The 14317-nt window shown below is 43.4% G+C and overlaps 1 protein-coding gene across 1 annotated transcript; it reads right to left on the reverse strand.

The window, feature by feature from the left end:
- Nucleotides 1-5956: 5956 nt before the first annotated feature.
- LOC131668898 (lysine-specific histone demethylase 1A) lies at nucleotides 5957-13797 on the reverse strand. Its single transcript, XM_058943370.1, has 5 exons — nucleotides 13740-13797; nucleotides 12504-12796; nucleotides 11051-11263; nucleotides 8810-9035; nucleotides 5957-8260 (listed from the first exon to the last, which is right to left on the reverse strand). Exons 1-5 carry the CDS (start codon nucleotides 13795-13797, stop codon nucleotides 7953-7955), a joined length of 1098 nt encoding a protein of 365 aa, XP_058799353.1. The 3' UTR covers nucleotides 5957-7952.
- Nucleotides 13798-14317: the final 520 nt, after the last annotated feature.

Here is a 14317-nt window from a genome sequence, read left to right on the forward strand (position 1 = left end):
GTCTGATTTCTATCTGTGATTGTAGACCCGTAACGAGCACGAGAAAGCTCTAACTATCGAATTTCGTTTTAATAGCAATTTTCACCGAGAGAGAGAGATATATATTAAAACTTGATAGTCCACACGATGCACGGGCTTGTTTGGCGTTATTAAAGCCTCGGATTGAAGATTTAATTTTTGTGTATGTAGTGATTTCCATTTCAATTGTCCGCTTTGATGTTGTGTGTGTTTTTTTTTGTTTCGCCGTTAAAGAAAAATACTCGTTTGATACCGTTATTGCCATCCGAACAGAATTGTAATCGATGAGATAATAATCATGTTTTATGACTGATGTGATAACAAAGCGATGCGTTGTACTCGTTTCTAGCTGCCTGTAGCAATCATCAATCTGACATTTAACGATTGAATTGCAATTAATTGTTGTAAATGAAATGATGAATCAATATGAATAATGTTGGTTTTAGAGTCGTCAACTGAATGACAACGTCTAAGCGATAGCACATAAAAATAAAGGGAACTCATTTGGAATAACGTAAAGATCCATGAAACACGTCAAATAGTAATAAAGTAGGTTTAACGATCCTCGGCATCATCGCAGCTGAACGGGTCGTTTCGCAATTACAAGAGCGCTCAAGGCGCGTTACTTTGCCTTCGAAGTGTATGCTTTGCAAGGAGCAAAAATTTGCCTTCTAATAAAGGTATCGAGTACTTGCGCTCAGTACGCCTCGGGGGTAAACTTCTACCCACTTGAAAATTCTTAGGCGCGGCCCGAGAGAAACCCGGCGGACAGAGAAAGACCGAGTATAAGAGGCGGAAAGACGTAACTTTGTTTACCTGAATTTGTATTCAAATTTATGAGCTGCGCGCCAGCAGTGCTGGCTAGATGTAGCACGCGGCCTGGAAGTTTTGCCAGGTCGGTGGCGGAATCACGATAACCATTTCGCCCAATGTGAATTTCATTCAAATGCGCAACAGAAAGCTACCGAGCGTGATGCTGTCGGCGTGTATACGCAATAAGCCCTACGTTTAATTAAGCTAAGCATACGCTGACGCATTTATGTTTCTTACTGCGAATGCTCGATTTTCCTTGCAAGGGCTATGCGCTTCTGTTGTAACGAACGATTCATGTAGGAAACGCCCTCAAATATTCTATTATACAACAACGATCAGTGCATTTTTCAAACAATCAAATGTACGTTGTTTTTCGTTTGCACGATTTATCATTGTCATATAAAGATTACTTTATATTCTTATATTTTTCAATGCGTGTTATTCGTAAAAACGCGTTGTTCCGGGCACCTTATTTGCTGAAGTACTCTTTGAAATTCCGAACCGCATCAGCCACGCAAAATTTTTCAAATTGCGTAATTACTGCATCATAACGCGATATTACTTTAATTATTTGTGCAGTTTTGTTAATTTCTTTCTTTTTTTCTTTATTACGCAATCAATCGTCTGTCTGTGCACGCCTACAGAACTTTCGAGCATTAATTTTATGACTGCACAATCAAATGTCAACGGGTCGACATCCGCAATTTTGAGAGAAAGGGTTTACTATCGGGCGTTAATTATTGAACGCTTGAGTTATTGTGAGTCACGTGAGTTAAAATCTTGTCAACTTCCTTCAGCCTCTTCGACAAAGAAATACAGTTCTACGTTACAATATTTACAACCGTGCGAACGAAACTTAGGAAAGTAAACAGCGAGAAAAAATGAAAAGTATGATTCAATTAAGCGTTTAATTTACAACGGATATCAACTACTAAAAGCGATGTACTTTCTGAGACTGGAAGCCGAGGAGGACAATTGTTAAAATTAATTTCTGCTAATCAATTTGAAGCAATGAAACGAATTATAGAGCGAGGAGCGCGGTGTATCGTAAGCTTCGTCTCTATCCAAGCAAACAGCTGCACTCTCCACCTATAAATATCATATAAGTGAGAAAAAAACGGAGAAAGACAAAGATTTAATAGTTCGACTCGCTCAGCCGACGTCAGTCAGAAAGCTTTCGGCCGTCATGAAAGCAAGTGTCATTCATAAATTCACGCGTACACATAAATTATTTTAGTTGCAAAATAATCAATTGTAATTTATCAATTAATTTTGTACGGTATTTTTTATGAGTGATGTATTTTCTTTTGTCATTGCTCACAATTACGCTCAATTATATTTTCCATTGTTAAAATTAATTTTTATTTTATTATCGTTTCGAATAAAATCCAAATCGCGCTTACCTGTAGTTAATAATTTATTTACATTTTCTGACTCGAATACACGTATATTCACAGGTAAAAGCGTTAAAATGACATCGAATATTATACGAGGAAAAAACTGGCGGATCCAAATTATCAGCTAAATCGGCACAGCAGACTCGAAACGATAAAAAAAAACGGAGAAGATTGCGAGGCAAGAAAAAAAAGCATCACGCAACTCTGTAATAGCAAGTTGCTGGATCCAGCTGCTGTTAGGTTGCCGCTGTGTACATGTGTATGTGCATCGAAAGCACTGGAAAATGAACGGGTGGCGAGCGCGAAAGCGTTGGTAGCTGCGCACGCATGAGGGAAAACAGAGAGTCGAGGCGCATAATTAGTAGCTTCTCTCTCTCTCACTCGCCTTTTATTTTTGGCCAAGGCGCAACTAAACAAATATTCTTTCGGACACACGTCGCTCGAGCATGCATATGCTCTTTTTTTTCAGCTCTCAAATTACGCTGCATTCGAAAAAGCTGCAACGACGCGAGTCATACACGCGCGGGACTTTTTTGCCAGCTCGCTGGACCGTCCGTGGGAATGTGTGAATTAACGAGGTAAAATTTTTTCTTGTCCCTCGTGCGCTGTGATTCTTCCCCCCTATTTTCGTGCGAAAGTTAGCGGAAAGCGAGAAGATACGTGAAATATTATGACGTGACTTGGAATGATGAACAATTTTTGATCGTATGATATGCCAGTATTAACGGAAATAAAAGGAATTTTTTCTGGTTTTCGTGTAAAAATCGTGTTTTTGTCGTAATGATATTAGTATAAATGAATCTTCTAAAATCATTACACAGTATCTTACATATGGTGAAATCAATAACTGCTATCGGCATTTAATGAACATCAATTGACGTATATTGGCGTCTTTCTAGAAAACTCTCGTATTATTTTGTTCCGAGAGGTGAAAATTGAGTCAATCGAGCAACGTCACGTTCAAAATATACACGACAGAAATAGTTTCGCTGCCCCGCTGACAATGGCGAAACAATTCATTAATCCAATTTACCTGTCAAATTAGTTGTACAAACACAGCGACGTAATGAGATTGCAACGAATAGATTTGATAGGGTGGCTTTTTTCCAAAGTCTGAATAGTGGAAATGGTCGAGCGAGCTTTCAGTGCTACGCTTGGAAAAACTTTAAAAGACGTATCCATCAGAAAAGATGGATCTGAAATGGAGAAAGAGAAGAAAATAAAGAAGCTCGAGCATCGAGGGTAGAGGCAATTCTTTCTCCAAACACGAATGATACGAATAAGCAAGCGAGCAAACGTTTTCGCATGCAGCATTTTTCCGGGGCAGAGGAAGAACAATGACGCGGCCATTATTGGCATTCGCATCCCGTGCCCACTCTTCCGGTCCTCAATCTCCGTTTCTCTCTCATAATCCCTTCATAATTTTGCTCTTTGCCTGTCTCTCTCCGCGAACAATATCACGCTCCGTCTAGCGTATATACGCGCTGGTATGTGAGCGCGCGATGAGCCTTTTTTACGGGCTAGATTCGCATTATTACATAGGTCACAGATGCAAGTGCGCGTTGGTATCGGACGGCTTGCAGTCTCGAAGCGTGCTCGCACGCGGCTGCCGAGTATTATTGCCGGTGTCGGGGCCTGCATTTATGAAGGTCATAAATTACGAAATCGCAAATTGCACTTGTTACCGTTTACGCGTGGTCTGCTGCGCACAGCTGCGCCGTATGTATGTACGCTGTCTCGTACCACCGCTGCTACTGCTGCTGCTGCAAGATTTTGCGCGACACGCTGTGCTACTGCTGCCGCGGCCGCCGCTGCTGTTGCTGCTGTTGCTGTATGCCCTATACCCGAATACGAGCTCAACGAGGACGATATGAAGAATGGGGTTAATTAGTAAGATTGGCGCTAACTTTGCGAGGTACGCGAATCGCTGTTATTACCAGTGTAATCGTAAATAATTTTACTTTTTTTCAGCTACTCTTGCATGCATTTTTTTATTCAAATGCTTTTTTCGCTCTGGGTTTTCTTGACAATTGTGTCATTACTTATGAGAATAATATCTATCGACAAAGCATAGGCTTACGTAGACTATGTAATAATTTATCGATTTTCCATTTTCTCCACTTTGAGATTTATACAATATTATCATGAAAAAAGTAATTAGTGCTCGTATAAATTAAAGTGTATCGCTTTCGAGTAATACATCAGACATGTAAGCAATAACGATATCGGAGAATTGGAACACACATACCAATATTGACTATTTGTTATGCAACGAATCAAGTGAAATTTTATCAATGAATATCAGTCAAAATGCGATTATCGTGCCGCGATTATTGGTTGCGATAAAATCGATTAATAATTTGAGCAATAATATTCAACGAAATAAAAATCATTGTTAGTTGATTACGTGAAATGAATCAAAGTACGCGCTTGGAAAGAAGAGTGGAGAGAAAAAAAAATGACAGCATAATTTCTCATAGGGATCATTTTGCGGAAAATCAGTGTTTACAGAAAATTTATGATTTTCCAAAAGTCATAAATCAAAAGAGATCTCGGGTGAGTGTCGGTGTCACTGCTTAAACCATTTACGGAGCTCGCGTCGACTTGATTAAGTGCAGTAGCAGCCATCGTCCTGTCTCCCTTAATTCCCGACCTCTTGCTGCTGCTCTCCCTTATAAACGAATGCTCGTGTCGCTAAGCTCGTCCTAGCGGCCTCAGCCACACGGAGGCATTCGCCTTCTTTACCAATTGTGTGCCGTTTTTGCGCTCGGCTCTGTCTCTCGGTTGGAGATCAAGCGGCCTGCCTCGTAATTGCATTAGCCGAGTCAATTTATCTGCCTGGCCGGGGTGCACGCGGCTAACGACGAAAACGGACATGTCAATCCCCCCCCCCCCCCTCCGCCTCCCCATCTCGCACGCAATCTTCCTCTCTCCCGAGGACTACTCGCTCTCGCAATCGCCCACGACGCCGGCTAACTGTACTCTCTAGGCTCGGACCTCTATCTGGGTTAATGGATTTTTTGGAAGTGCTAATTGCCAGAATGAGAGGGGAGAGAGCGAGCACGGAGGCCGGAAGTCGGACGCAATTTTAATTGATAGTCTCTCGCGCGCTACCTCCGATTCAATTAAACTCCCGACTGGCGTGATTTATTAATTAGGCCGGCGCTCGCTCCATTTCATTTTTATTTTAATTTCTTTCCTTCCCTCTTCCTCGCAGGCCACTTGTTACGTGAGCTGCGATCAGCCTTCTCACGCGCGCTTCTGCTGCAACTTACCGTGAGAGTAGAGCGCGCGCGCGCGCGCGGCTCGAGCTAACTTGACCGAATGCCGGCGATGGCGCTGCGCTCGAATCGCAAGTTGTCGATTAGCGGCCGACGGTATATATACGCTCGCTCTGTATAATTGGGCCTGACAATGGGGAAGCCCGAAGCCACTAGTAATGGACTGGCCAAGTGGCGTGCTGCTGCCTCCGTAGTATTTTGCCGACGAGACTGATTCGCCACTACCGCCGATCAATTTGAAAGACAATTAGAGGCGTTCTCGCACGGATTGTCTCTACCTGAATTGATAGACTTCGTTCTTCGTTTTGCCTTTTAATTTACGTGCAGTTGTTGCTAACTTACCTCCGATTAAAAGGATAGGGATAAACTGACAATCCTGGATGAAATAAATTAATACAAATAATACTTTTTTTTTATTATTATTATTATGTCACTAAATAAGAAATACTCAACACTCAGGTAGTCGTAAAAAAACAATAAAGAAAGAAACACATGCCGAGAAAACAAATATTTACAGAGAAATCTGGTTTAATAAGTTGTACTAAATAATTTTAAAACTCAATAAATGAGGCATTCGATTTTGGCAATTCACAATTTAAAAAATTGAATACACTGTTATACTCAAACGCTATAGTCAAATATGATCAATCTTCTAATAAACTTGCACTTACGCAATCAATCATTCGGTACATTATCAGTAGTTACCAATCTAGCAAACAAATTTTCTCCTCGAAAAAACCGGTGCAACAAATTTGATATCCTATAAGTCGTCTCTAGCATCATCGTCGTTAATTATTACTATAGCCGAAAACAAACGCGACCCTAAGCTTCTACATACTTACAAACTGGAAGAATCCTTGACTGAAAAGAAATTAGAAAAACATTTCGATGGCGCAAACCAATCAGTCTTAGCGCAAATGTGTGATGCGGGCTGACGGCTGAGCAAATCGGTGCTCCATTACTCTCCTCGATGCGTATAGGTGATGGTTCTGGGAGCGAGCGAAAGAGAAAAGGCTCGGAATTAATATTTAACACCCGCATGAAGAAGAGTACTGTCTCTCGACGATACTAATCAACGTGGAAGAGGCCGACGACGCTGCGGTCGTCCCTCTGCCTCTGCGAAAATTTCATTATTGACCTGTTTTTATTTTATTTATTTTTGCGATTTTTCTCTTCGTTATGCAGCCACTCGGCGAAAGGGGATTTTCATTTATTTAATCTCCGATCAGTCTCTGTGCTTCGCGCGCGAACGGATTTGATTATTTTGCGGCAACGCTCGGCACCTCTGTTTATTTACTCGGAATTATATTTGCATTGGGCTCGCAAGCACCCGCGTTCACTAGAAATTTAATGCATCATTCACATAGTCCATTAGTCGCAGTAATTGCAGCACGTTAATTACATTTGGTTATTTTGAACATTCCGATATGTGTAATTGTTTATCACAATATCGAATTCAATTACCCTCTACTAATTAAATTATATTTTCTTCGGCGAGCTGGCAAATTATTGGTTGATTATTCGCGTGATTACATCGACTGGCATCGTCGAATTCCAAAAGAGCAATTAATAAAACAAAAGGAGTTTTTGTTTTTTCTTTTGTCGGCTCGACAATACTCTAAAGCGAAAAGTTAAAGTTGCATCGTCGTGCGGCAATGTCGTGTCATTTTGAGGTAACTTTCTCTTTCTCTCTTCCTCTTTCTCGCTTTACCGCGCGCGTAATGAAGTAACAAATTTTAGCGCGAAAGTTAGCGGCTAACAGGTTTTTCTGGTGCTCTAACCGGGCTTACATCTACTATAACGTGGCGCTCTCCTATTAATTCTCAAGGGCTCGATTTGCAACTCGAAGACAAAACGATGAAGCGCCGCGCTCGCTCTACATTTTCCCCCCAATTTAAGCGATGTTTACGAAGTTATCGAGTCAAAATGAATAAAATATTGTTGCTGCAGTGAACATTGTACTAAGCTGAAAAAACGAAAAGAAACAGCATCGAGCGGTTGAAGGTGATTGCTCGGCTGTGAAGCCCCCCGAGTCATGAAAAATTGAAAATACTGTTACGCTATACCTGGCTAATCATGGGCACACGGCAACGCGCAATTGCACCTAATTTCCTACTCTTCAACATTATCCATCAAACAAACGTACGGTACGCGTATATCTTTGTGTTTCTCCAAGAGAGTAAACATTTACAGCTGAAAAACATAATAATTGACATAGTGTGCGGTCGGAGCTGCGTCGGAATATAAACACATGCGCAGATCAGCGGCTATCCGCACACAAGAGTTTTCAGCTGTGAATTGACAAGCGCAGAGGAGCGAAAAAAGCGGGAACAAGGCTCGGTTAGGGTAGCGTGAGATAAAGGGAGGAGAGGACTCAACGCAGCGTTCACGCGTGAAGATTAGGACACATGGTCGGCGCATTGATTGCGGTCAGTGGGCTGGTTCAGGGAGCGACAGGGACAGTGTTGGCGGTGGCGGCGGTGGCGACGGCGGCGGCGGCGGCGGCGGTGGTAGCTTGCTGCGGAGCAGCAGTCGTCCCGGAAGCCAGATTCGACGCCTCTTGCTGCTGCTGCTGCTGCTGCTGCTGCTGTTGCTGCTGCTGTTGATTCGCTGGCCCAGGCGTCGTCGATAAGCCCGCCGGTGCCGCGTATGGGCTTCCGCATAGCAGATCTGCGATACGGCCACCTTCGCGTAGTCCACTGAGAAACGCACCGTGCACCGTTGCTGGGTAGTTACGTATTGTGTGCTCACCTGTGCATTAGGGTTTATTGTAGTATGAACTTGGTCGGGATTAAGTTTTTTTCACTCTGTGTGACGGTGCAGAGTTTGTATTTCATTGTTACAATTATGTTACTGAAAGAACCGTTTCAATTAATTGTCTATTTAATTAATTGAAGATTTCCTCATGGAACCTAATCATAAAATAGGCTTGCAAACGACGCTCGTCGTTAACGAAAAACGGAGAAAAAACAAAGGAGAAAGGCAGAGAAGTTGGACGCAAAAAGGGGACATTTGTTCACGATGAGAACGACATTGCGGCGTTGTATGCAGTATACAGAGAAACACGCGAAAAAAAGTTATTTACACGCGGCCGCAGAGAGACGGACGGAATTACGCGCAAATAGACATTCAATCGAAAAGTAAGGGGGAGGGGCGAGGACTTATAAGCGCGATTGGCGGGATCGTTGGCTCTTTGTCCGCAGTCGGCGGCTGCCAAGATAAATTGGCGTTGCGCGACAATCGTTTGCACGCATAGCATTGATTAAATCGCGGGGATGCTAATTAATGCAGATCGCTTACCGGCGAAGAAGACGCGGGGTTGCGCTGCCGGTACTGTACTGGTAGTAGTGGTGGGCGGCTGATTGGTCGGTGCTGGCGGTGCGACGGGCGCCGCCAACAGATCGTAATCGCTGCCTGAGCTGCCCACTGCTACGTAGCTGTAAGAGCCACGGGCCCATGGATCTGCCCGCCACCTTGTTACCACGCTCTCACGCGGCTGTGGTACCACCTGATTACCAAATATCCCCTGCAAAATATAACATAGGATTCCAGGTCGTGGAACACCAATTACTTAAAAAAGTCGTGTTGTATTAAGATTATTAAAGCAGCCTCTAATAGTAATCCTCTCAGACCTGAGGAATATTAGCGATAATAAAAATGCATGTCTTTAATTTTGCTACTTTTTGTTAGTAGATTTTTTAGCCTCATCTAGTCGTTTATCAGACGAGAAATAATTATAACGTAGTTGAATTATTTGCATATCAAGAGTTTTATCTAGAAAACATACGCATAATAATTTTTTGTTAAATAAATAGCTCGATACGGTTAGTACAGGTACTGGGAAAACATCGCTACGTTGAAAATTTGTACTTTACAATTGCAAGCATTCCTCAGTTGTCAGCGGATCGTTTTTCTGACAGTATGTCTCAACTTGTCTTCTAAATAAATGCACGCAGACACTTTGGTTCACGCTCGAATCGATAAATCTTCTAAATTCCATTGCTATTTGCTTTTGGAAGTCGCTTAAATTATGAAGTCTCCATAAGGGGATATACCCAATCAGCAAGCAAACCCGTGTGCCGAACAAACGCAATAATTACGAGGCCCACAAATAAAGGTGCGTATTTCAAGTGTCAAGTAAGTTATTTCGTCTCTCCCTCTTACCCGGAGCAGCTATTCATAAGTGCAGAAGAGATAAGAGAGAAAAAAAAGAGGTCAATAAACAAGCCTTGCACACATACCGTTATCCCAATCCTTCGTCATCATTATCATGTTTATTCTTTTTCAACCGCACGTGGTATATACGTTCGTTGCAGCGCGGTGCATATCCTTTTATATCACTGATTACATCGTCGCCCATAATTAAGCAAATATTTATTATAAACAAAATGAAGCCAAGAGCAAGAGACGGGTTGGTTGCTGCGTCGAGCAAAAGGGTGTGTAATAAATTGTGGCTGGCTGGCTGGCTGCCGCTGCATCACACACGTCTCGCGTGACTTTTTACACGTGCGCGCACTTAAAATATTCCAAGCAAATCTTTTTATCAGCCGAGACTGAGGGAGGGAGAGAGAGCATGGACTGCCGACACTCGAAGTGGCTAACCCACTTGAAAATCTCATAACAAGTCTGAAGGGCCCTCGTTCTCAGTCTCTCTCTCTCTCTCTCTCTCTCTCTCTCTCTCTCTCTCTCTTCCCCTTTTTTTAAACGATGAAAAATGCTTGGGCAATTAATTTGGAGCTACAGTACGCTCTTGGCCCTCCAGCTGCGACGAGGACGCGGCACGTGGAGGACAAGCAAGCAAATTTCGTTAGCAGTAAGGAATGATACGACGTCGAGGCGACGACGAGAGAAAGACGCACGGCCAAGCGCAAAGAGGAAGTCAAGCGAATATAAATGCCACGCTCTGACGCGCGAAAGTCTTTCGCTCTCCCGCGCGTGAGTGCTCACGCGATTTTTATCCGATGTGCTGGCTGCTTACTTTGACGTTCACCTTATGAAGTGCATCACCTTTTTTTTTTTATTGTTTCCGTCTTGAATATTTTCGCGTGGTATTTGTCTCACGCGTTCGCACGTTTCGAGCTGATGTCCGTGAATAAACCTAAATCGATCGATTTCACCTATTTAATGTACTTTTTATTTCGCTTTAAGAGCATGCTTTTATTAATAATGAGACACCATAAATGACGTTACCTTTAGTATGGTAATTTTTTAATTTTATTTCTTGCAACATTATCTCTAACTTTTAAGAACATTTGTCAAACCGCAATCCCCCAAAATCATCGAATTCTTTATATCCATTAGTATGTATTTTGACTAATGAATAATATTGAACTACTTTATAGAATAATTATAAGTATAGCTGATGATAGTTAGTTCGTAAAGAATGATTGAAAAGCGACCGAAAGTAATAAGCAGCTCTGAAGCTACCAAACAAGTAAATCAATGGACAGTCTTGAGAAAGCGCATTTTTTCTAAACCAAATAAACAAACTGCTTTGTTTGTTGCTGGGTGCAGTGTAGAAGATATGATCTGCGAACTCACCTTGAGGACAGCGATGCAGCGTCCGACGATAACATCGTCACTGACGTTTTCCATGACGCAGGCGGCTTCGCCGGCGACGAGGGCCAGCAGCACTGGAGCTTTGTACAGATTCCAAAAGAGGAACAGCTCGCCGCGGGAGGCCGTCGTGCTGCCGACGTGACCGAACAGATTGGCCGACGGGTCCCAGAAAATCCTCTCGAAGCAAAGCACGACCTGTCCACATAGCACACAAACAATCAACGCCGACGCGTGCAATTTATTTTAATGTTACCTATCGTCCGGTCTTCGCGCTAATTGTAAGGTACGTTCCGATGAATAAAGCCGCCACGCGACGTCTTATTCAGGCGCGCATTATTAATGGCGATCGTCGAGTGCTACGGAAGCATTGCGTACGAGCAGCCGACAGTAATGGCAGTGTCGCGTTAATTAATATTTTCCGAAGATAATCGTGCGACGATGTTCAGGATCGCAAGAGTGACCTCAGCGCGAAGCTCAAAGGCTCTCCCTCGCAATGTTGTCTGATGCGCACTTCTCGCCGTTCCTTAGAGTAGCCCCAGCATCCTTCGGCATGATCGCATAATGCACAACGTATATATACCCCAAGATTGATTCGGTTGCTCTCAATCTCTGAAGCTAATTAGCAGCTGTGAGAAATTAGCTGCTGGCTGGCGCTGCGCATGTAGCGCGCAGCAAATAAGAGGCCCGCTTTCATTCTTTTGCCAAGATGAGCGCGTCAGCCGGCCCGCGCCAGTAGTCGGTCCTTTGTGCGCAGCTCGCCCCGGCAAGCCATTACTAAATTACTAATTTAATTAGAAAGCCGGGCACTCTCGCGAGATGTAGCGGGGGAAGGGGAGCGGGCTATTTATTTTTCGCTCTCCCTTCTTTTAATTATGTATATCAAGTGGCAAGGCGCCAGCCGAACGGAATTCTGTCTCGTCAATTTTATCACTGCGCGCTCGATTCTTTCTAGCTTACGCGCGCCTAATTACTAACGACGAGCGTATTCTCTTTCAGTCGGCAGCTAAATAATAAAGCAAACGAACAGGCGCCGCGGCCCCTGCCGCGAGAGCCGCTTGTTTACAAGCTTGCTTTTGATGAGACATTAATTGCTAGCGAAAGACGCCCCCTCTCATATAAAAGTAAGATGCTCTCGGAGAGAGAGAGAGAGAGAGAGAGCTTGCGGTCGAGGTATTATATTTCTCGACGGATACGCTTCATTAAAAAGCTTTTCTGCCTTGAATTTTTCAAGCCAAACTGCTTCCGCATCGTCATACACAGCTAGTGTACTTAAACATTACTTTGCCTTTGCAAAAGTTTGGCCTTCCAAATGTATAAATCTTGTAGGCCGTTATCTTGCGTCAGGAGCGTTTCGCGTGTCTATTTGAAAATTGGCTTTTTGGAAGCCGGCTGGAATGTAAAGCGTGCAATGCAGACAAGTTGAAGCGAGACTAACCTTGTTGAGATTGCCGAAGCCAAGACGCTGTATGGCCTGTGACTTCCACTCGGGTAATGGCGGATTGAAGGCAACAGCTGAAGGTGCAGTCGAGGCCTTGAGTACACCTAAGGGCAGCGTAACCAGCACGGCGTCGCACTTGTAAACAGTGTTGCTTGTCTGAGGCGAGCGCGATGGCGCCGCGTAAACCTCCACGCCGTTGGTGCTGTAGCGTACCGCTCGCACAGCGGTGTTCAGTCGTATGTCTAAACCCTCGGACAACGCCACCGGGACGCACGAGTAGCCGTTTCTCACTGCAACAATCAACAATTACAACTAAATCACTATCCTATTGTTTTTACCACGTTGTTCTTGTAAATATTTGCATATTTCCAACTGTATAACTTGTCGGAAGAACAAAGCTTACTCCGAAGGTATTATCACGATATTATCGATTATTCTCTAATAGCATTATCACATTAAATGTCATATTTTACATAAAGATATTTCATTCAAACCTTTTCTCGCAATATACTTTAACGAAAAAAAATGATAACACAACGAGTGACGAATGCATAAGAAGGAGGGCAGGTGCACATGAAATTAATTGGAATAGCTCATCTAGATGGCTACTCGGCAAATTAAGAGTCACACGAGAGATTGATTGATTGATTCCTTTTTTATTTACTTTTCAGCAAAAGAAGAGAGAGCGAGAGAGAGAGAGAGAGAGAGAGAGAGGTAATTTGCGCGCGCGCGCGCCTGTGTGTGTGCGGGCGGCTTCCGATGGGAGGGAATTTGTTTCTCTTTAATTTATGCGCGTTTATCGCAGGCGGAAATCTCGAGAGCTTGCGCTGCTCTCTCGCGTGTCGCGAATTTATAACGCTCGTTAGCCGCTACAAACACACGCGCGTGCGCACACATACACTATCGAGGATGCGCGAGCGGCCGGACAGTACGTACACTCGGACACAATGTGCGCTCCGGGATTTTCCTTCTCCTCTGGTGTTATGTTAGTTTCCGCTTTGTTCGCGAGTCTCTGTCTTTCTTTTGTCGAACGATTTTCCGTTTTTTTTTTCTTTTCGGCTCTTTGTTCAGACTCAAATGGAATACTGCAGCTGCTCGTTTTAATGACACTATCGCGGCGTCCCGTCGCACGCGCGCGTTAAACAATCCTGCGCTAGTTCTAATTCAGTTGGGTACATTTAGCCAAAGTCACGAAGTACACTCTGCTGTAGATAGCTTGACAAATTCGCATACCGAATTTATATCGGTTAGAATTATGATTGCTCTTCGTGTGGTCATCATCATCCGGCATCCAGATGCGCTTTTAATTTGAAATAACGCTCTCTGCTGTTGCGGATGCGCATTTATTATTACGATCGAGTTGGCGGATAGCGCCCCTCTTAGTTTGGGCAATTGTCGCTCGTTATTTTTACCACTAATTAAATGTGATCAAGATGAAAAAAAGAGAGAGAGAAAGCGATGCGGGAAATCATGCAAGCCGATCTTTCATTGTGTCTTGCGCCTCGCCAGTAATAACGTCGAGCTCGCGGATTGCTATTATTTCATTAACAAAAAAGCGAGAAAAAACACACGCGAACTTCTCATTCATTAGACGAATTCTTTTCGCCAAGGCTCACAACGAATGAAGATTGAATTCCGTGATTGAACGCAACAACTATGTGATTACGAAGATGTAGCTAGCGCGGCGGCAAACGAGATCTGATTTATGGCAAATTCAATTATCATGGCAATGAACGCAAACGGTACATATATATTGCTCGCAGCTGCGGCGTTATTTTAATTAAGCGCGATTATCAAATGAAAAGGTAGCG

Source organism: Phymastichus coffea, unplaced genomic scaffold, assembly GCF_024137745.1.
Source record: "Phymastichus coffea isolate CEN01 unplaced genomic scaffold, Cenicafe_Pcof_1.1 PCOF00085, whole genome shotgun sequence".
Lineage (NCBI taxonomy): Eukaryota > Metazoa > Arthropoda > Insecta > Hymenoptera > Eulophidae > Phymastichus > Phymastichus coffea.